This window comes from Euphorbia lathyris, chromosome 1 (genome assembly GCF_963576675.1).
Source record: "Euphorbia lathyris chromosome 1, ddEupLath1.1, whole genome shotgun sequence".
Taxonomy (NCBI): domain Eukaryota; kingdom Viridiplantae; phylum Streptophyta; class Magnoliopsida; order Malpighiales; family Euphorbiaceae; genus Euphorbia; species Euphorbia lathyris.
Genome location: NC_088910.1, coordinates 36,369,728 through 36,394,335, shown reverse-complemented (window position 1 = coordinate 36,394,335; position 24,608 = coordinate 36,369,728). Strand labels below are relative to the sequence as shown.

Sequence of the window (24,608 nt, the reverse complement as noted above, 5' to 3'; positions counted from 1 at the left end):
AGAATGAAATACCTTTATTGACGATCTATCTATAGTTGCAAACGAAGTGCCCACAACTCTTAATCCCGGGTTCCACGAACACAAACAAAACAAACAATCAAACGATTAAAATCTCAATCAAAGAATAGCAATCAATAAAGATTGCCTCTAATAGATCAACACAAGATCAAAGATAAAAATGAAGAGATAGAAATCAATCGGATGGAAGCAAGCGGAGCAAAATTCTTCAACAACTCTTGATGGCCGAATTCTCTCTCTCTCTCTCTCTCTCTGTTTAAGGTTGGCCGAATTTCACCTATGAGGGGGTATAAATAGCATCTTGTATCTAAACCCTAGTTAGATAGAATTAGGTTACTTATTTAGAGTTTTATTTTAAATAATACTCTATTAATATTATCTATAATTATATCTAAATATAAAGATAATATTAAGTTGTTTGTAGAATAATAATTAGAATCAATTTAATCACATTAAACCTTCTAACTTAATTATCCTATAATTAATTTAAGGGTTAATTACAAAATGGGTCAAATGGGAGACTCATTTACATATTTAACCTATTTACTCAACCTACTACATATCTAGACTGATTTTGTGCGACTTTCCTATAATACCCTCAATATTTACGCGCGTCTCGCCCCCTCCCGTCTGACTTCGCAGATTCGATATTATGCGAAGCCTGCGAAGCTAATGTTTGGGGTTTACTTGATGAATTTAATTAGCATATGCGAAGCCTGCGAAGCTAATGTTTGGTTTACTTGATGAATTTAATTAGCATATGCGAAGCCTGCGAAGCTAATGTTTAGGTTTACTTGATGAATTTAATTAGCATATGCGAAGCCTGAATGTGTTTTGAAGCTAATTCGTGAAGTGGTATATAACAAAAAATGCCAAACAACAACGGATTCTAATATTAAAAATTTACAACAAGATTGCCACAATAAACTCCTAACAAATCACTTCAAAGTGAACCTGACTAATCCGGTACCAATTTTGAAGCGGATGAGTAATTTCTCCCTCTACAAGAAGTCCAAACCTTTTAGGATGAGGAATGGAAGTCCAGACCTTTTGGGATGGACGTGTCCCATGGTGCACACCAAGATTGGCACAATCTCTCTTAACCAACCATTTTAGGAGTGAATGTACCAATCTTGAGGGAAATTTCTCCCTGTACAGGAAGGAAAATCATCTCCCCTGCAGCCCAATACGCCGCCTTCTAGAAAGGGATGTTATGTAATCAACCACCTTCAGAAAAAATTAATCGTGTTAGGCAGGGAAAAAGACGATTTTGGCTTCACGAAATGAGGATTAGCGAAGCATGCGAATGTAAATGTGCAGGGAAAGAGGTGATTTTACTTCGCTAATCGATGTTTTCGCGAGGTATGCGAGGTCTGAAACGTGACGATCTACGTCGCATATCGATGCTTCGCGAAGTCTGATAGGGAAATCATGAACTTTTTTACTCGTAGACTTCGCGAACTAATCGATTCACAAAGTAAATCGTCACGTTTCAGGCTCTTTCTCTTCGCAGATCTTCATGAAATCATCGACTACTTGAAGTGTATTCATGAAAAAACACAGAAAAAACAGCATATACTTACATTTTTCGCGCCTTTCACCCTTAAAAGCGACAATAACAATATGATACACTGGGAAAAACGATGGAAATAACGTAGAATAACCATTTCTTTGATGGTAACAAGAAGAAAAAAACCAAGCAACGAGCAAGAACAGGAAGATGAAGAACCATGGCTTCGTTTTCTAGGATTAGGAAGTTGCAGAATCAAGAGATGAAGAGAGGAAAAAGAGAAATTCATTATGATTTGGCAAAATGGTGCAGATTTCGTGCAATTTAAAGGAAGATATGAAGATCAAAAGTCTTCAAATCATTAATGGAGGAGCAACTTTTTGCGTAACCAAAGAGAAGGGGGGAAGCGGCGTTCGCGTTGTGGGAAGGGGAAAGGTTAGGGGTATTATGGAAAAGTCACACAAAATCAGTCTAGATATGTAGTAGGTTGAGTAAATGGGTTAAATATGTTGATGGGCCTCCCATTTGACCTAGTTTTGTAATTTTTCCTTAATTTAACCACAATTATAATCTAATCACAATTGTCTAAAATAAATTAATTCCCACATGTATATTAATACATGCAATTTCATCCCCTTCACTTTTGGGCCTTAATGGACTATGTTGGGCTTCCATCTACTAATTACTATCCATTCATCTTTTGGTTCTAAGTATTATGTATGACCCATTAGGTTCTTATTGCTACTAGCCGTATACAACCATTAAATTAATTCCCTAAAATTACATTTAATCTTTGTATAACAGAATGAATGTGTGGACTGTGAATAGCAGAACCGTAAATATTCCCCTAGAGCTATAAGAAGACAGGTTGATTCCGTCGTTGACCTTTCCGTATTAGTTACAGTATAATTCGATCCTTTATCAACTACATCCTTGAACTGAATCTTATGACTATGGATTATGTCAAGTCATATATAGCGAGACGTTCATTTTACTTGTACAGGCCGAGTTAACTCTGAATAGATAGGTTAAGTGAAATCTCTATTTCAATTCTTAAGCTATCACCTTGCAAGGATTTAGAGTCAAGTCTTCCACAAGCGATCCTTGGACATATCTCCCATTTATCAGGAGTGACAAATGCTCAATCCAATGTTAAATATTCTGCCATTACTTCCTGTGATACCCAACGCCTGCCCGCACACACCCCCAGAGTCATCTCTATTATGGATCGTGTTTGAACAGAGTCAAAGTATCACATTATATAATCCAGAATCACTAATTAACATTCCTTTGAGTCTGAGTATTATTTATACCTATTAATATCAATGTGATGAACATGTGACATAAGATAAATCCATCCATCCTGTTATCTTAAGTCGGGTTCCCAATCCTAATGAACTCCTTCACTGGATCCATGTAACTATTCAGATATCCACATATCTGAAGCTTGTGAGATCAGCTCTCTGTCTTGACAGAAAACATTGTTACATGCAAGTCTCTACAGTATTATGTCAATCCCTATTCAAAACATATTACTTGACTTGGGGTGGTTTCATATTTATTAGTTTATTATAATGTTTTGTCTCACTTCATGCTTGTATGAACACTTTATAATCATTTTAAATAAACTTAGGGATTTCCTTTAGACTTATTTAGTTCTTAAAAGTAATTGCCTTTATATAGTTGAAAACCATATATTATTAAAACAAATGATATAAAAGAACAATTCATTTACAGCTGGTTTATATCCTAGAACAATTGACTATAGGACACTAAACCCCAACATCATCTGCAAACAACATGCACCATGGTATACCCTATTGAAGTGAACTCGTTAGTTCATCCATAATGATGGCAAAAAATAAATGGGCTAAGTGCAGAACCTTGATGCGCTCCAATCGTAATAGGGAACTCTTCAGCCTTCCCAACACCGGTACGTACACTCATGCATGCTCCCTCATACATGTCCTTTATGATGTCAATATATTCATGCGAAACGCCTTTCCTTATTAAGGCCCACCAAAGTACTTCCCTTGGTACCTTATCATATGCCTTCTCCAAGTCAATGAAAACCATATGCAAGTCTTTCTTCTTATTTCGATAGTGCTCCATTAATTGTCTCATTAGATGGATGACTTCCATATTTGATCTTCCCGGCATAAAGCCAAACTGGTTTTTCGAGATCTCCACCGTCCTTCTTAGCCTTTGTTCGATCACTCGCTCCCAAAATTTCATAGTGTGACTCATTAATTTGATTCCTTGATAGTTGGCACAATCTTGGACATCGCCTTTGTTCTTATACAAAGGGATTATGATACTTTTCCTCCATTCTGATGGCATCTTATTGTTTCTCCAAATTTTGTTGAAGAACATTGTCAGCCATTCGATTCCTCTCTCTTCCAAACATCTCCAAATCTCAATAGGGATGCCAACCGGTCCTACTGCTTTCTTCAATCTCATCTTATTTAACGCCATTTTGACTTCACTCTTTTGAATTCTCCGCATGCAGTCATGATTTATCATATCATACGGGATACTTATATCTCCAACATCTTGTATGCGATCTCCATTAAACAAGTCATCAAAATAGGACCTCTATCGTTCCTTGATATCTTTATCTCCAACTAGGACTTTTTGGTCCACATCCTTCACATATTTAACTTTTCCGAGATCTCACATCTTCATATCTCCCATCCGAGCAATTCTATATATGTCTCTTTCCCCTTCCTTCGTATCCAATCTTGTATACAGATCCGGATTCACCTTTGCTCTAGCATCTCGTATGACCTTCTTTGCTTCCCTTTTAGCCTCTTTGTACTTTTCGTAGTTCTCATCACTCCTGCATTTTCCCAATATTTTATAGGATTCTCGCTTACTCTTTACTGCTTGTCGGACTTCTTCTATCCACCAAGATGTGTTCTTACCCGATGGCATGCTACCTTTAGATTCTCCTAGAACTTCCTTCGCTACTTCCCTTGTACTATGCTCCATCTTAGTCCATATCGAATCTATATCTAAATCCATATTAAAAGTCCAAATATCTTTTGTGGCCATCTCATCCACAAATTTTTATTGATTCCCCCCCTGCAGTTTCCACCACTTAATCTTAGTCTCCACTTGTGGTGTGCGTTTTCTTATACATCTCCTACTTTGAAAATCAAGCACCACTACTCTATGTTGGGTTGTCGTACTCTCACCAAAGATCACCTTATAATCAGTATAACTCTTTCTCCGAGCACTCCTTACTAGGAAGAAGTCAATTTGGCTCGCATTACTGCCACTCCGATAAGTCACTGAGTGGGAAGTTCTTTTCATAAATCATGTGTTCATGATACTAAAGTCATAGGCTGATGCCAATTCCAGAATATCATTTCCTACTTCATTTCTATCTCCAAAACCATACCCTCCACGAATACTCTCAAACCCATCTCGCCTAGAACCCACATGTCCATTGAGATCACCACTTAGTACCATTTTTTCATCCCTCGGAACATGTTGCACCACTTCGTCCAAATCCTCCCAAAAAGCTTGTCTTATAGAGACATCTAATCCTATTTGTGGCACATATGCACTTATGACATTCACAACCTCATCCCCTATCATAAGCTTAACGCTCATAATTCTATCGCTTTTTCTAGACACCGCTACTACATCATCAATATACTCCCGATCAATAAGAATGTCTACTCGATTTCTACCCTTATCTTTTCCTAAGTACCAAAGCTTATAAACCCAAGGAGCTATCTTTCTAGCCTTGGCTCCAACCCACTTGGTTTCTTATAGGCACATTATATTTATTCTCCTCCTCTTCATAACATCTACAATTTCAACTAATCTTCTTGTCAAAGAGCCTATGTTCCATGTCCCAAAGCGTAACCTACTACCCCTACCATTCCCGTTACCATGGACTAGCTTATTTACCCGGAACCCTTGCATATTTGACACCACCCCCGGGTCTCGGGGTGGCGGTCCGCTTTGGGGCAACGACCTAGCAACCCTTGCACATTTTTCACTAACCCGGGTCTAGGAAGTGCAGCGCGTCGCTGAGTAGGGAATGCCATCATGATATTCATATTTTGGTTCATGTCATAAGATGTGGCTAAATTTTACGCTGGCCGCCACAAACCTATCGCAACCCTCCTCCTTTGTCCGGGCTTGGGACCGGCTGTAAGTGCCACCAAGTGACCCTCACAGACGGAGTTAAATCTCGCATCTTACATCTAAAAAAAATATTTTTAATATATAAAAGAGTTATGACGGGTAACGGGTACCATTCTCATACCCGTCCCATTACTATAACAGGTAATTGTTTTGATCCCATAGCCGTCTCATACTCTTTTATATAGGATATGAGTAGTCTCATTAGGGCCGGGTAGTGCCGAGTACCTGCATGTACAATATCCGTTGTCATTCCTAATTGTAATTATCTAACCTTATTTATTTTGAGGTGCAATTAAAGAATATAGTAAGTGATGGTAGGTGAGATGAATTTTGACTAATTTTTCTTACATCCAAAATTAGAAGAGAATCATGGTTAGGATCTTTTCTTTTAAATTACCTAACCTTATTTGTTTTGAAGTGCAATTAAAGAATATAGTAAGTGAGGATAGGTGGGATGAATTTTGACTAATTTTCTTTATACCCAAAATTAGAAGGAAATCATGGATGATCTTTTCGTTTAAATTACCTAATTTTATTTGTTTTGAGGTACAATGAAAGAATATAGTAAGGAATGGTAGGTGAGATGAATTTTGGCTAATTTTCCTTACATCCAAAATTAAAAGGGAATCATGACTATGATCTTTTCATTTGAATTATGTAACTTTATTTGTTTTGAGGTACAAAGTGATGGTAGGTGAGGTGAATTTTGGCTCATTTTCCTTATAACGTTTTCTTTTTAAAGGGCAAACAAAGCAAATTCCTCCACAGAGTAGTTTTAAGGGAATCGCACGGAGCCCAAGAGAGGCCTACCAATCCAACGGTGGACCTTTTTGTTCGGTTCGTATACTTCAAATTTCAGAAACGTAATGACGCGTATTGATCCTTCAAGTTCCACTCTTTCAAAAATCTCTCCTCCATAACTTGCTTAATCATTATAGCTTCCATTTTTCTTTCAAACAGAGGAAAGAAGAAAAAGAAAACAATGGATGTTACCGTCAAGCAAGAGCTGCTTGACAACCAACCGACTCAAGGAAATGACACAATTGCTAAAGGCCCTGCTGTGCTGATCGACCTAAGCAGTAGCAGTAGTAGTAGCAGCAGCGAGTCCGACTCGGACAATGAAGATAATGGAAATGCCGGTGGATTTAGGGTTTCTTCGACTTCCCACGGACTTTCCAAGAAAAAGAGGAAGCTTGACGAATTGGGAGTGGTTTTGCCCGTGGGATTTCTAGCCCCATTACCTCCATCTGCGGCGTCTGTTTCGGCTTCTGCTGCAGTGGCCAATTCTCACTCGAAGGGAAATGGGGATGTTAGTTTAGCTGGTCGTAGTAAACAGTTCTGGAAAGCCGGTGATTATGAGGGTTCTCCATGCAGTGATTGGGATTTATCTTTGGGTATTTTCTATCTCCGCATTCGGTGTCATTTTTTTTTCAGAAGCATGTGCCTTCTTTTTATGCTGTAATAATGGCAGTTACGAATTATTAGTGGGATCATGAGAGGAGGGATTAGCTGTAGTCTTTTTGCCTTTTTGGGTCTATTATCCAGATCATTAATGTGGGTAGGAAAAGCTAACAGCAAATAGTTGGAGCTGTGAAATTTATTTTTGGTTTGAGATTCCAGTCCAATGGGTTCTCAGAGAAATTATGATAGTTCTAACAGCATAATTTATATTCCTTATGAGGAAATATAGCAACTGGCTGGCCATGAAACTCAAATGTGGTATTATCAAATAGTTGGTAATTGGAAGATAGACTATCCTGGTTGACAAACTCTTTTGATGGAAAGTTATGTAAAGCCAGTATTCTCAACAACAAGCATACCATGTTCATGTCTTGTCTGTCTCTCTTTTTTTTTTTTTTTTTTTTGCTGATAATTGAGTCTGAATAGCATGCAGTATGGGAGAACTGAAAGCATGATGCATTTGCTTTATTTCTTAGTGTGTTCTTAATCGAGTTCTCTAATGATTTGGATTGGGGCTGAGCAGGGAATCCTTATCCTCTTTTCTCTTATGACGGCTGTTGCTTATGTGTAACCCTTCTACAATTGTTTTTACTTGGTACCTTGGGTCTTGCTAAGTTGCTCCATCTTGTTTGCCAATGTATTTTATTTTACTTTGTCAAAATATGATGGATGTAGCCAGCTTAACTAACATGTATACCAATTTGGATATTCCATTGTGATTCAAATGTTTCTTTTGGTCAAAGGTACTCTTTTTTACTTCTTGCTGAGTGATCTATATTTTCGACAAATTACACTTTTTGTCATATATGTACTATAATGAATGAATGAGTGAAATAGTTAAGTTTAACTATTGGTATGTGATTTTGTCTTCTTATGGTTAGGTAGTATGCATATATACAAAGTATGAAGCTTCTAAATTCACATGAATTATGTGGATACTCCTCTATGTCATGTAAATTTGAGCATCTTAGTTGTGATTATCTATAGATGAAATGTGACATTTTGTATCTAAAATACTATGGTATATTTCATACCAAATATCTTGAGCGTTAACAGTTTCATGTTTTGTATTATCTGTAGGTGGGATGGATCATGTCAGAGTTCATCCTAAATTCTTACATTCAAATGCAACTAGTCATAAGTGGTCTCTTGGAGGTATACTTGTAGTTTCCATTACTATATTGATCACAAGAGCTGATATTATGAATTTCCTTTTGGTTATTGTGAGTTTGTAGTTTCCTAACTTAGCTGTTGCTTTTACTTTTGCAGCATTTGCTGAACTGCTAGACAACTCATTGGATGAGGTACTCTTTGCCATATGCTTATCAGATGGTGTGGTGCTTGAAATTTTTTCTCTGCCATCTGATGGTATTTTTCTGTTAATTTTCAGGTTTGCAATGGAGCAACATATGTCAATGTTGACATGCTTGAAAGTAGGAAGGATGGAAGCCGAATGCTTTTGATTGAAGGTATTCACCTTAAGACTTGTTTGGATGAGGGTTATTTAAAGTATGGTAAGGTAAGGTAAAGTAAAGTAAGTGAGGTTTATGAATAACTTGTTGTGTTTGGATAGAAGGTATGGTAAGTGATAATTTAATAATGCAATTGTGTTTGTTTTGAAGGTAAAGTAAGGTAAGGTTCTTTATAAAATTACTTTTATATCCTTACTCTTAATCATAACTTCTATATCTCTCTAAACTAAATAAACTTTAACCAAAATTAATTAAATTATTATATACTAATTTTGCTAAATATAGGAAGTTAAATCTGACTTGGTAACAATCAAAATAAAATTCTAAACATTGGTTAGGAGTGTTTCTTTTTCTTTTAATTTTTTAAAAGAGATTTGAATACATTTCAAAAAAAAAAAAAAAAGATTTGAATAAAGTAAGTAATTATATGAAAATAATATTCTGCCTTATATAGTTATCATAAAAAATAATCAGCCCAATATACATAGTTAATGGGTTTCAAATCTTAGAAGGCTTGCAACAAAAAGAAAATGGTCCAGACATTACTAAAAATGAGGGTATAATTGGAACTTTTTTTATTTCACCTCCCTTACCCTCCAAATCGGGGTGATGCAAAAATAAGGGAAATTTTACCCTCACCTACCCTCACTTACTTTACTTCTTAATTACACTTCAAAACAAATAAGTCAAGTCTCATACACTTACCATACCTTACCTTAAATAACCTCCAACCAAACAAGCTCAGTCTTTGTCTGTTGGTTACGAATTTGTGTCTTGTATTGAACTCCAATCATTTGCAGATTTTAGTGGTTAGATATGCGAGTTATGTACTAATTCTTCCAGAGTTTAATCTCTCCAGAAATATGGAACTTTGTTTTTTTTTTTTTTCCTTTTGGAAGTGTTGGCTTAGGAGCGGCCTCTTGCCAAAAAATTAGCAGGGGAAGGCTTGCTCCCAGTACACCCTTGTGGTGGGACCCTTCTCCGGACCCTCGCTTAGCGGGGACGCGTAGTGCACCGGGCCGCCCTTTTTTTTGGAAGTGTTGGCTTAGGGGGAGATGCACTTTCCTGGACTCCCAGTTTTTATTCTGAAGAGAATATGTATCTCATGTTATTATATTGTTTTCAACTTCAATTCTCACCTTCCTTCTTGATTTTTTTTTTTGTCTTTGTAAGACTAATCTTGACAACTCTTTCTCTTGTTGCAGATAATGGTGGTGGAATGGATCCAGATAAAATGCGAAAGTGCATGTCATTGGGATACTCTGCAAAAAGCAAAGTGGCTAACACCATTGGACAATGTATACCACAGTTCTCTAAGATTAGGATTCAGTAACTATATTTACCTGTCTATTGGATTCAATTTTGAGTGTGCGTACTATTTTTTATCAGATGGCAATGGATTTAAGACTAGCACCATGAGACTTGGAGCTGATGTCCTTGTGTTCTCACGCTGTCGTGGAAAAGATGAAAAAAGGTTCATGTGTATGATTTTTATTTATATTGCATCATTTATGTAGTTCTTTCCTCTATACTGTAAATTGGCAAATGTTACTTTGCTTGCATATTGGACTTTTATTAGCTTTGTATAGCCTCTGACCATTTTTTGAAAACAAATAAGGATTTTGATTGTGGGTTGGTTTTTGAAACTTTGGAGAAGAGTTATTGACTTGTATAAACTGAGTGAATTTCCACCATCATGAGCTGTTTGGCATGAAATATTTTGTATTATCAGTAGCATATCCAACTGGCATTTATGATGATTAAGCATGTAGTTCTCCTTTTGATTATCCAGAGATTCAACAAAAATAGTATTGCTTTGCACTTTGAAGAATTATGGATGTGAGGTTATATTGATTAATTGAATGTTCTAAATTGTATGTTACCTGAGTTTGAGTGAAAATGAGAATGACTGTGGTTGTTCATTTTCTTACATTGATCTTTTACCTGCTATTGTTGGCCATCAGCATGCAAATTTGCATTCAGCTTCTTTCTTTTGTTCATTAATGTTTGATTGAAATAAAGATGTTATATTAGCGATTTTACTTTTTTTTTCTTCTGCTATGGGAATAACTGGTTATGTTGTTCAGTCCTACACAGAGCATTGGATTGCTGTCATACACTTTCCTGACGAGTACAGGGAAAGAAGATATCGTGGTACCCATGGTAATAAACCAAGTGTTATTATTATTCACATCATAGCTGTTTGAAAGGTGCATCAGTTTAATAAATTCAACTCCATTGATAGTAAAGTGTTGATTTTTTTTAATTGGTTTATTTTGCGGGTAGAAGTGTATGCTTATTTGGATACATGATTTTGTGGGACTTGTGGCGTTTAACTGTTGGGATCATAGTTGCACCCATAGTTGTTAAATCGAGATTCGACTCGTGACTCGAAATCTCATTTTGCGAATCGGGACTCGTGAATCGAATCGAATCGTAAGATTCGGATCAAATTAAAAATGCTATAAAAAATAAAATATTAACCATATTTAACTTTAAATATTAGTCCAAAAATGCAATTTTAATATCTAAATAGAAGTTATATCAAGTTATAAAAGAAAGTAGAGACATAGAAAATAGAAAGAATATCGAGAGTAGAAGAAGATAATAACAAATAAATAGAAAAGAAAAGGGAAGGTTTTGGAATTTGTAAAGTGAAGAGTCATCTAATTGAAACTATTTGTGTTTCATAACTTCTTTAGGTTTTTTTTTTTTGTTTTTGTAAAGTAAATAGTCATTTTCTTATGCTGTAAGTTTTTGAGTTTTTAAAAATTGAATTTTTTTTTTTTTTAAATGGTGGCCTGAATCGACCGACTCGGGTGACTCGATGACTCGGTGAATCGGCCGAATCGGTGGTGACTCGGCCGATTCATGAAGCTTCCGAGTCGTACCATAGATACAACTCGAATTCTTCATGAATCGAATCGTACGAGTCGACACGCGACTCGTACGATTCTAACAACTATGGTTGCACCTAATTATCTCGTCTAAGTTAGTTCTAGTCTTTGGTGAGTTGAGTTTATTGTCTTATCATTCATTGTTGCAAGTAGGATTAACCATGAAAATTATCCTGGAACACCTTAGATGTAATTCTCATATTTTGATAATTCTAAAAGGTAACTTTTAGTATCCATAAATTGATAAATGTTATTCTCTATTGTTTCACTCAATGCCTTGTATAATATTTTTGTCCTCCTTTCTATTGTTCATTCCTTGAAGTGCAATATCCATGCATGGCAATTTCAATTAGACAATAGATGTATTTTTTGTCAGGGGGTCTTAGAGGCTAATACCAGCATTTTAGTCCTATGTTTATTATCTCCATGTATAGAATATTATTTATTCTAATTAGTAGTTACATACGACAAGAAATTAGAAAGAATTTGGGAACTGTAGAATTGTACTAAAAAGATTATAATAAAAGTGGAATTTTCTCTTCCAATAATGAATCTTTATTGTTATTTGTTGGACAAAGAGGTTGAGGCGATGAGACTTGTAAATCTCAAATCATGTTGTTGTTGAGTTGTACGACCACATTAGCTAGGCTAACGTTTGAAGAGCCAAACTTTAAGTGTTAAATTTTTAGATGTTCCATGCCTTCATGCCGTTGTCTTCATATCTTGATCATATTCTATACTATTTTTATACATAACTGTCCATAAGGAGTTTTGATAGATATTTATAGGAGTGTTGAGCTTGGAACCTTGTATGCTTGCATTGACTATCTTGGTTGCACTCAGAGTCTTGGGAAATCTTATCTAAGCGACTGAAGGGTGTGTTTGTTTGGAGGGGTGAATTGAAAAGTATGATGTATCAAGACATACATGCCTTGATATATTGAACTTTTTCATGCATTCTTCCTCCCATCCCTCCAAACAAACACAGCCGAAGTGGCTACAACGTTCTCCTATTTCTTGTGAATAATTTCATGCTCTGACTCTAGAATTTGGATTTTTTTGCTGTTATATTCTTCAATTTATGCACTTAGTGTTTTGTTTAATTTCTTTCATGAAAAGCTTGACTATGAAAGAAAAGGTCGTGAATGGAACATGATGGCACGACTCTCTAGCGCTGATTGGAACAGAAATGTAGAAACAATCATTCAGTGGTCCCCGTTTTGTAGTGAGGCTGACCTCCTTCGTCAGGTGATTTTCTTTTCCTGAATTGTAAAAAGAGTACATCCTATTTCTGTAACTTAGCATCATCCTGTACTTTGTTAGAATGAAGGGAAAGACAAGAATGTGAGGTTTAGAAGTTTGATGAAGTTTAGCAGGTGTCCAACTTATTGCATCCCTAGCTTAACTTTCTGTTACAGGAGACCTGTCTTTGTATTCTGTCTTGTTGGCCATTGATGGATGAAATGCTTACTGTTCATAATTGGATGGGATGTAAGCAATTCAGCTTTCCAATGAATTATATGCCTGTGAAGAGTGAGAAGTTTTTCTTAAAGATAGTGCATTTATGTATATGTAGATTCATTCTACCTTAAGCTAACAAAGTAGCTATCATCCTTAAAGTAGCAAACTGGCCAACTGAGTTTAGATTTTTGTATGATATTTCCTCATGTTTCAAGTATGTGCTATTTCCGGATGATTTACCTTGTTTTTTTGAGACTTTTGAATTTACATATCATATTTTGTTTTTGGCTGAGGCTGCCAGTTAGGCAAAAAAATTATGTACAAGATGTTCTATTTGGCATTTAATTATTCTTAAAGATAGTGCATTAGTGTGTGTAGATTCATTACCTTCAGATGACAAAGTAGCTATCATGCTCAAAATAGCAAACTGGCTAAGTGAGTTTAAAGTAAACTTATGATATTTCTTTATGCTTCAAGTATGTGGCAATTCTAGTAACTTTGTGTTAGATTTACTTCTTTTGAGACTTCTGTATTGACATACTATGTTTTGTTTTTGGCTGAGGCTGTCAGACATTCATTATCATATCATTAGCATCACATATGGTATGTGCTATTCAATGTTATAAAACTCGGACCGGACCGGCCGGTTCGACCGGTTAAACTGGAAACCGGCCAGATCCCCGGTCCGAGTTGAACTGGTTTGTTGCATTTGCAACAAACCGAATAGAACCGGAATCAGACTGGAAACCGGCGGTCTAACCAATAACCGGAATGACCCCGGTTTAAATGTTGTTCTGCTGCACAACAATATTATATTAGCTTTGTTAGCAGCTTACACCGCCCACTTTGCTATCCTTATTAGTCAGAGGCAATAAATTATTTATAACCCCTATCATGGACTCCTTGGCTTCATACTTCCGATGTGGGAAGCTTTGTTTTATCTCAAACTTCGTTTTAACATTATCATATATTATTCCTTCCCACCCAGCCTCAAACTTTCCTCAGTTTTTTTTTTATTTATTGTTAATTATTATTTTATCTTTTATATTTTAAAGAATTTTTAACTTCTTACTATTCTCTTTCTTATTATTTCCACTATAGCCTTTCAACATTATTATATATTATAATCAACCTTTTTCACTGTTACATTACTATGTTACAAAATGTTTACAAGCCATGCCATGTTGATATATATATTATATAAATAATTTATAAAATAATTTCAAATTAATTATATATATATATTTAATATATATCAATAATATTTATTTATTTATTATATCATTCGGTTCGACCAATCCGAGTCATCCGGTCTGACCAAGTGACCCGTGACCCAATCATAAATCTGGTTTGATGTCCGGTCCGGTTCTGATAACATTGGTGCTATTACATGCAAAATCTCTATATGGCACATTCTGTTTGGCATTTGACTATTCGTCCTATATAGCTTCGAAACTCAACAGTCCTACACATTGATGTGCACACTCAGCGGTATGCATTTATATATTTGCCTCTCATTTTATGTTCATCCTCTTTCAGTTTCTAATCTTTGCCTGGTTTGTTTTTGAGTGCTATCTTTATGCCTATGAACTTTCTGCTTTTTTTTTTCAGTTCTTTTTTGTATCCTTTCCCTTGTGGAAGCTTTATTACTTGTAATTCTGTTGTCTTCTCTGTTAAATTTTGAACCATGAACATTTTTTGTTTTGTACTGTCTAGTTTACAATGATGTCAGATCATGGAACACGTATAATAATATACAATCTTTGGGAGGACGATCAAGGATTACTGGAGCTTGATTTTGACAGCGATGCTCATGTATGCTATTCTTATACAACATTCTTCTGCACATATTTAACTTGAGATATGGTTATGTCAAATGGAATTTTCAACGTTATTCTGTATTTGAGGTATTTAACATGTTCTGCATCTGCAGGATGTGCAACTTAGAGGTGTGAACCGAGATGAGAAGAATATAGAAATGGCAACAGAGTTTCCAAACTCCAGGCACTTCCTGACTTATAGGCATTCATTAAGGGTAGCTAATCTCTATGTTCTATTTTATGTTGCTTAATGTGGATGGCTTGCCACTTGCCAGTTAAGGAGGCTTCTCTTTGTGGATAGGTGCCTTCCTTAATGGTTTTATCTCTCTCTTATTCTATGACTATGTTTTCATGGTAAATGTGTTCCTTCATGGCTACCTGCAGAGTTATGCCTCAATCCTTTACTTGAGACTTCCTCCTAGCTTTCGAATTATTCTTCGTGGAAAGGATGTTGAACACCACAATATAGTGAATGACATGATGCTGTCCCAGGAGATAACTTATCGTCCTCAGGGTGGTGATGGGGTTGCTAAAGATTCAAATGTAATACATAGTGAATTTCTTGTGTCATATGTTTCCTCATCTAAAATTAATGCTGAGTATTTGCAACTTTGACAACAGTTGACAGCTGTTGTAACTATTGGCTTTGTGAAGGATGCAAAATTTCACGTTGATGTTCAAGGTTTCAATGTTTATCACAAAAATCGACTCATTAAGGTTAGTTTGCTTTCTTCCTTGTCAAGGAACCAATTGAACTAAAGGCTTAAGCTTATAGTCAAGGCCCAATAACATCTTTTATATTAATCTCTACATTCTTAAAAAAACATTTAATGTTGGTTTGCTGTAAAATATAACGGGGAGCAATAAATTTAGCATGGTTTTGTTGGGGCTGTCTTTTGTGTTTTCTTTTCTTATTTTTTTCAACTTGTATCCTTTCTCCTTGGGTATCTAATCTCCAGCCTTTTGAACTGGTTGCGTATTAATGAGAAAGGTTATAGATGAAAAACCATTCCCTTGCTTAATTAGTTAATATGGTTGAACAGCAAGAGGACTGATTGCTGTTCCATAGCAAAGCTAGTGTTTGCAGATCTCCTAATAAGAGATTCATTTATTATGTCTTTTATGAATTTTGTTTTCATCTATAAGTTAGTAATGTGCTCTGGGACATGCAAAGAGGAAGTATTTTCTAAATAATACCTATCCAGTAGAAATGTATGATAATGTATGCTTGAATTATAAGTAAACATGTATACCAGATCCATATATCTGTAGTTGTAAGTTCTGTTCCTGTTTGCTGAATCTAGCATGAAATTAATATGCATCATTTTTGATTAAGCGCTCTCACTTTTCAGCCATTTTGGAGGCTGTGGAATTCTTCTGGAAGTGATGGCCGCGGAGTTATAGGTATTGTTATATATTTGGAGCTTCTTTCTGTCTATTACATACTAAGTTCAAGTATATGAAGAATATATCTCTTCTGACAGGTGTGCTGGAAGCTAATTTTGTTGAACCCGCTCATGATAAGCAGGGATTTGAACGTACAACTGTCTTGGCAAGACTTGAGTCTCGCCTTGTACAAATGCAAAAGACTTACTGGTTTGTCATTTATTTGTTGAAAATTCCAACCATTTGATATTTACTATTATGGATTTTATTGAGTTGTTTTTGAGGTTTATCAATGCCTAGTGGTTATAATTTACTTGCTTAGGTACACTTATTGTCACAAAATTGGATATGCTCCACGTCGAAATAAGAAATCTGTGGATGAGAGTCAGGACAAAGGTACATTTTCCTTATCTGCTAACATTATTGTCGCAACCTATTGCTGGTTGTGAGGGATGCTGGCGTGCTGCCTGTAAGTTGCAGTAAAATGTCTTTGTTTTGTAGGATCATCTCCTGATGATTATGAATATACACCTGTCCAATCTAGAAAGGCTCCACCAGGTAGCAAGGGAGCTCCCAATTCAGATAAATTTTCTTCACATGCAAGCCGAAGTGGAGGAAAGGGATTGGAGAAATTTGCAAGGAATGGGCATGTGAATAAGCATGGGTCGGGTAAAGGGGTAGAGGCAACTAAGATATCATCTAAATCTGGAAGAAAAACAAGGTCTTCAGAATCATCACCACAACCTCCTTTAGAAGAAGTCAGTGATGATGATGTGCATATTTCTCCCGCTTCTACGCAAGAGCAGTTGCGTAGAACTCGCTTACCTTCACCATTAGTGGATTCTACTCAGGGAGCAACCACCCAATCCCAATCAATGGTAGGTTCCTTTGGAATACTAGCATTTATCGTAATTTAGCTGGATTCACCATGTAATGCAAATCTACATGCTCCATATATATATATATATATATATATATATATATTTATACTTGAACTATTTAAGCTTACCGTATGATGAAGAGTATGCTGCTTTAGCTAGTAATATTGTTTGCCCTACCATATGGTAGATCCATGAGCATAATAGATCTTGTTAATTAAAATTTTTAGAACTAGAAAAAATTTAATATCTTGATCCCCATATATTGAACTTTGATAGACAATTCTATAATGCTTCTGCCATCATCATTTTTTATAGATAACTGCTTGCAATGGTTGTCATTCTTTTGTTGTACATTATAGCTTGTGAGACAGACTCCAGTAATTATGTTTTAATGTTGAATGGCTATAATAATGTTAAATTCAGGCAGGTGGTGTTGATCATCATGAAAGAGGCCGTTCAGAATCTTATATGCGTACTATTGATCAGCTGAAGGAAGAGAATCGCGTACTCAGAGAGAGGTGGTTATTTTTTCTGAAGTTCCAGAGATCTTCAGTTTTGCATTTTTAATTCCCTTTTTTGGTTTGTAGACTAGAGTTAAAGGAAGCAGATACTCAAGGTGATATGGTGCATGGTAAGAAGTGCGAGAACTGCAAATCAATTGAGATACAGGTTTGTGATTTTATGACTTTATAAGTTAATCTGATGTTATCGGGAAGATGATAATGCAAGTAATTGATGCATCAGATGATAATGCAAGTAATTGATGCATCAGCTTGTCATTTGTTAACGCTATTTGTAGTTTTACAGCAACAGTTTTATATGGCTGTATGATGTTATCTCATCCAATGTCAACAAAACCACCCACACCATCAATAAATAAATAGATAAAATAAACTTATGCAGAATACGTTACGATTGTAGACCTATTTTATGCAGAGCATTTTCCTCCTGTTGATGGATGAAAACAGTCTATGATAAAATGGAACCACATGTTATTTTCAGTGAATGTGCATTTGGATAAACTTGTAATAGTACGATAGTCACAACACAAAACAAAAAACAACTCTGGATTAAAGAAGTAAAACTCAAAGAAAAGGGAGCTAAGAAGAAAAGAAACTGATTAGTTATTGCTGTTGATTCTTTCATTCTCCTCCCCCTCTTTCCCTGACATTTTTTTTTATGAAATTCTTGGTTACTTTGCTGCAGTTACAGGAAGCACATAGAAAAATTGAAGAACTGAATAAGGAACAGGAAAGTCTTATTGATATATTTTCGGAGGAAAGAGATCGGCGAGACAAGGAAGAGGAAAATTTGAGGAAAAAGTCCAAGGTTATTGTCTGGGGAAAGAAAGTTTATTTAATGTCTAATTTTAGAGCATTGCATGGATGTGGAAATCTTATTGGTCACTTTTCTTGTAGGATGCTTCTAACACCATACAACAGTTGCTTGACAAGGTGAGGATATTGGAGAAGATGAAATCTTCCAACTATAGACCAGAACGATAAGGACATGGTAGTTATCTATATCACTACCTCTTCATTAGTCCTGGAGAAGTGTACATATTTGTTCATTTTGTCACCTGGTACTTTGTCACTGCCATTTCTTCAGCTTCTGATCGCGTACCGTAGATACAGAAATGTTCTTTCTCTAGACTGCTGCAGTTATTTGCTTTTCCGTCATGTAATTTGGCATGAAATATGTGAAGATGCAAAGTGCCGAGCTGCTGAATATTATTCTCAGATGCCGCAATTTTGTATTACATCGGCAGAAATGTAATTGTTTTAGTGTTATTAGAGTTTTCAGTATGCTAGTCGGGAAGGAGTAGAAAAATTAACATGCAACTCTTTAGAATCTGGTATTGGTGTCACAGTAGTATGGTATCCCTTTTCATCTACAAGTCTTGTGTATGATACTTCTGACTTACAGATTATGGAAATGAACGCAACTCAACCTTTTATGAGAGTATTGAATTATACAATGAAAAAATTGACTTAATTGCAGAAGTAAATCTAAGCGTCTCGGATATTAAGGGTCTGTTTGTTTGGTTCATCCATTTGTTAATTGATAGTGGGTATTAGTTATTTTTTTTTTTTTTTTTTTTTGTTAAAAGCAGCTGTTTGGTAATTTTAACCAAACGTTTTTTATTTTCTGTTTAGAATAAAAATGCCAAAAAGCAGTTCCGTAAAATGGAAATAAACCTTTTTGTTTATAGATAACGGGTGTTAGTTACTTTTTCTCTTAAAAATAGTTGTTTTGAAATTTTACCGAACTTTATTTCCTGTTCAGAATTAAGATGTAAAGAAGCAGTTCTTAAAAATAGAAACAAACGGACAATTAATTAAGTTCGACTCATTACAAATAGAAAAAGGAGGTAATATGGAATATCCATCAATATAGGGTAAATAATTTGTAAATAATTTATTAATCTCCATGTTTTCTATGTTTTTAGAAATAATAGTCACAGGTTTTCTTATCTCTATCTCTTTAAATATAAAAGATGACTTAATTACTTTTTATTTTATTTTATTTTTAATGATGAAATATTTACTTCTTATTTTGTATTTTTTTTCTTTCATAATTTTAATCTATATTAAGTAAATGAGTTATTAATTTTTATATGATTTTAGAAATTTAATTTAATGGCATAAAACTCGTTTCATTAAAAATATAAAGGTTAAGGTGCAAAAATACCTCAACGTTTTGGGTCAGGAGGAATTTTAGTCCTAACGTCTAAAATGGTGCAATTTTACCCCTAATGTTGAAAGCCGAGAATAATTTTATACCCTCGCGTTGATAAATTGGGTCAATTTAAGAAATAATTCATCAAATTGTCTTCTCGGTTATGAATCTTGTCATCTACACTTCACACATGCGTCGTTTTATCAGTAACAAATCACAAACATACGTTGGGATGTGAAAAAAAAAAGAAATATACTGTCTTTTTGTACGAATTAGACAAAAAAAATCAAAAAAATGATTTATAAATATTAATCTCCATTCTATTATTAAATTATAAAAAATATGATATCCTTTTTGTAGAACGAATTGTTATGCAATTGGTGCAGAATAATGAACAAAAATATCTGTGTTTTGTAATAGTGTCTGAAATTGGCCCAATTTATCAACGTTAGGGGTAAAATTGCTCTTGACTTCCAACGTTAGGGGTAAAATTGTACCATTTTAGACGTTAGGATAACATTGTTCCTGGTCCAAAACGTTAGGTGGTATTTTTACACCTCAACCCAAAATATAATTATAGAATTAGAAAATGGAACTATATAAAATTATAAAAATTAACTTTTTTGTGTCTAATAAATCTTATAAATAAAATGTACATCCTATCGTGCATACTGGATTATTCCTCACTAACGAAGAGATTTTGGCGAAAAAATTCGATTTGTTCCCGTTAACTAGTAATTAATTACTTTTTTCTTTTTTTTTTGGGAATGGGAGGAAAAAGCTTCTATAACTGAATAGTTAAAGCGCCAAACTCATAATTGACGAATTATCACATGGATTTCAATTTGAAAAGAAAAATAATCACTAAATTACTACATCAAATAGATACAATAAAAGATAAAAGAAATGTATTTTTTTAAGTTGTGAGCAATGTATTTACATTAAAAAAAAAAGATAACATTAAATATAAAGAAAAACCCCCAACTCACCCCACCCATGTGATTCGAACCCATGACCTCAACAGTTATAAGAACGCTCTCAATCAACAGGTTAAAAGCTTTACCACATAGAAGAAATGTACATGGTATTCAAGTATCTACTTAGTTAAAATAAGGCGTGTTTGATAATAGCTTTTAGCACTTAAAATTAATATATTAAATATTTATTAATTGTAAGTTTGTTTGATAACACAACTTAAATATTTCAGTTAAGTCACAGAATCACTTATTCTGATAAGTAAAAATATTTAACTTAAAATTTTAAGTTGAACATTATCAACTAATATTTTTAAATTCAGTACTTATTTTTTGTATTTATCAAACAATTATATCATTTAATACTTTCAGCATTTTTAATACTCGATACTTAAGTACTTATTTTTCCAGAACTTTTATCAAACATTACCTAACATTTGTTTTAAAAAACATTCAAGCATCATAGTCCTTGTTTTTCAAGTTTTTAATCCTTAACTCCCTAGGTTTATGCGCTTTTCGAATAGAAATCCATCAGCTACGAGTTGCTTGGCTCTATAGACGACCTAAATCCATTCGCGCCTTTCCGGGGTCAGATTAGGAAGTTAGTAAATACATTTTACCCCACCATAGTTTATAAATACAAGCACTCCGGATACATTCAAGAGGATCCAAAACTCTCTCTACTTTACCTCTTTACATCATTATACTCTTATTAATTTGATTGTTAGAGTGTATATAGGGGATCGCTCCTAGTGTAGGTCAAGCTATTCTGATAGGCTCAATACAGTACAATCTCAATACCCTGTTATTTGGTGCGATGAGTGTATAATAAAACACTATTTATCCTTCGCTACAATTTACGAAAGAAGAATAAAAATGGTGGAAACTACTCTCCTCAGAGTCACCCCCATGAAGGAAGTGATTGGAACCAATGAACAAACAAAAGACAAGGAAAATAAGAATCCTATCATCCCCAACAACCTAAGCACCAACGTCTTCATTGAAACAAATTCGAAAGATGAAACCAGGGACTTTTCTGTAAAACTGATGGAGACTCTTTGAAGTTTACAGATCGCCCAAGCCCAATATATCGAGGTTCAACGACAAATCGAGACTCATAAAGTAATTAAAGAGTATAACTAAAAGGTTGTGGGAGTTCTTTCGAACCAAGAACACATCTGAGTAGGAAAAGCATATAGTTTAACCTAATCGGCCGACTAAAGGAAGAAATGAGCTCCCCACGGGAATCCAACCCTTAGATGGGCACACTACCACAAGCACTCATTGAGCACCCAAGACTAGAGAAATTGTCAGCAAATAAAAGCGACTCATAGGAAATAAAGTTCCAAATATTCCTGGAGAATAAGGCTTTAGAAGGAGTCATCGAGGAAAAAGTAACTGGAACTCCAAGAATCCTTTGTTAAAATTAGAATTGGATTCCAACTCAACACCTTTTGAGATTTTAAGAAGATTTGCTCTTATAATTCAATATCGATGAACAAATACATCAATAAGAAGTTAGTTTGTTAAGTTTAATGATTTTTTTATAAGTAAACGCATCAAAACTTCCATCAATACCCCTCTAGCTCACCGAAACATTGAGTCAAGCTTTCTGAAAAATCGAAAACCCCCAAACTACCTATGTCCACTAGTATCGCGTACCCCAGTGAGCACCACACCACCTTCACGAGCATGATAAAATTTTACTCCAAGGAAGATCACATCATGTCCAAGGTCTTCCCAACAACTTTGGTGGGGTGGCCCAGTAATGGTATCGAGGCGAGAGATGAAATCCATCAACTCCTTTGACCTTAATTAGTGCAATATTGAAACCTTGAGCGGTTACCTCCATAAGCTCAATGATATTAAATTTATATTTATTTAATTTTTTAATTTATTTATCATATTAAATATATTAAATAAATGTTATTATATTAGTATAATTTTTATGAATATAGTTAATATTATATTATGTTATAAGATTAAATGTGAATAAAAATATAATTTTCATATTATTTTTTAATACCGGTTGAACCGCGGTTAGACCCCGATTAAACCTCAAACCCTTGACCCTTTGTCTTTTCGGTTCTTTAACCAGTCCGGTTTTAACAACCATGGACCTTACTCATGATTCGAAGGTGTTGGCGGTATGCAGGACGGAGGGGGGTGTGGATCCCCATCAAGTTGCAACAATACTAGCTCGAAAAACATGCCTACAAGGGCTTTATTGGCTGACAATAGATAAAGATGCCATCATCATGGTCAAACGGTGTAATAGTTTTCAAATGCACGATAATTCTCACAAGGCCCATGGTCTATCTTTAAGGGGATCATCTCATCCTAGTCCTTCGTTCTATATGGAGTAGACATTTTGGGCTTGTTCCCACCAACATTCGTACATCAAAAATATGTTATGGTGGAAATAGAACATTTCACCAAATGGGTTGAGGCGGAAGATCTAACCATGATCTGATTGGCCAATATCACCTTGTTTCTACAAAGTCATATACTAAACTGGGTTGGGATTCCCATCTCATAACTAACTGATAATTGTAAACAGTTCGACTAAGCTTCTTTTCATAGCGTCTATGAACAATGGGGAATCCAACATCGGTTCACCTCTATAGCACACCCCCAAATCAACGAGCTAATAGAGGTCACGAACCGGGCCATGCTATGTAGAATCAAATCACATTTTCGTGATAAGGGATATTCTTGGGTCGACACATGTCATCGGTCCTTAGGTCTTATCGGATCACACCACACTCAACCATTGGGGAAAACTCATTTCTTCCTCACTTATGGCGCGAAGTCCCTCGATAGAGGTTACCATGATATCCCCGTGTCACACCCGACCCTAAACGGTATCAGGTATGAAGGGAAGACACGATAACAAATGCCTATGAATAAAAAATGCAAACCTGTTTTCTATGGAATCTATATTGATCACTCTTTAAACGTAAAAATTTATTAATTTATCACAATTAATTCCATCGATATTTTTTTAACTTATTATATTCTTCAACTAGGAAAAATGTTTATTCAAACTATCTAAAGTGTTATTTATTATTTGGCTTGGACTTGGTAATTCTATCAAGCTTCCTACGCATCCCGAACCATCTCTTAATTTTTAAATCGAGAATCAAAGCCACGTAGTTCTACATAGTTTTAAATAATCTAATATGTTAGATTTCCAAGTTTTATCATACGAGAAAAAATCAAATCTAAAACGATTTTTACCAAACCGAATAACTCGGATATAAAATGATTTCTATCAAACGAAACCAAATTAAACGAGGCAACAAATCATTTTTATCAATTCTAAATAAATGAAGAAAACAACCATTGGAAAACACCAGAATCCACATCTAACTCAAATCTGCAGAATAAATTCTAAAATCAATCTAGGAAGTCAGCTTCCTCCTTCCTATTTTAATCCGAACCCCAAACGGAACAGCCACAGACCTGCTCTCTCTTATTCAAACTAAACCAACTCAAAGTCTAAAGCGGCTCTTCTACCGAAGAGACCCAATTCAGAACCAACTTAAGTAAACAGAACCAGCCAGAAAAGAAAAACGCTCTAATCTGCAATTTTTCCTATAATTCCAAAACCAACCAATATAACTAAAATTTCCTTAGCAGTAGCACAAACAATAGAAAAACAACATCCATGAATAAATATATCAAAATCATTCATTATGGACTTTAACTAAAACTTTCCACAACAAATACAACCAATGAATTAACAAGGAATATGAATTGAACTGTCCATGTCTAAACTAACATTGATATTATTGAACATCACTCAATCTAATGAAATCAAATCAAGTAACTATATTACAATGACATTAACGAATGAGTATTCCCAAAGAATTATTTCTACTTCAA

The 24,608-nt window shown here is 35.0% G+C and overlaps 1 protein-coding gene across 1 annotated transcript; it reads left to right on the top strand.

Annotated features, from left to right (window-relative positions):
* Window positions 1-6,544: 6,544 nt before the first annotated feature.
* Window positions 6,545-19,029, top strand: LOC136227994 (protein MICRORCHIDIA 7). The gene is made up of 20 exons (XM_066016804.1): window positions 6,545-7,083; window positions 8,231-8,305; window positions 8,420-8,454; window positions 8,541-8,619; window positions 9,828-9,920; window positions 10,012-10,096; window positions 10,710-10,785; window positions 12,639-12,767; window positions 14,697-14,795; window positions 14,914-15,015; window positions 15,185-15,343; window positions 15,422-15,517; window positions 16,153-16,204; window positions 16,285-16,396; window positions 16,509-16,582; window positions 16,688-17,064; window positions 17,491-17,585; window positions 17,655-17,736; window positions 18,274-18,396; window positions 18,486-19,029. Exons 1-20 carry the CDS (start codon window positions 6,672-6,674, stop codon window positions 18,570-18,572), a joined length of 2,442 nt encoding a protein of 813 aa, XP_065872876.1. The 5' UTR covers window positions 6,545-6,671; the 3' UTR covers window positions 18,573-19,029.
* Window positions 19,030-24,608: the final 5,579 nt, after the last annotated feature.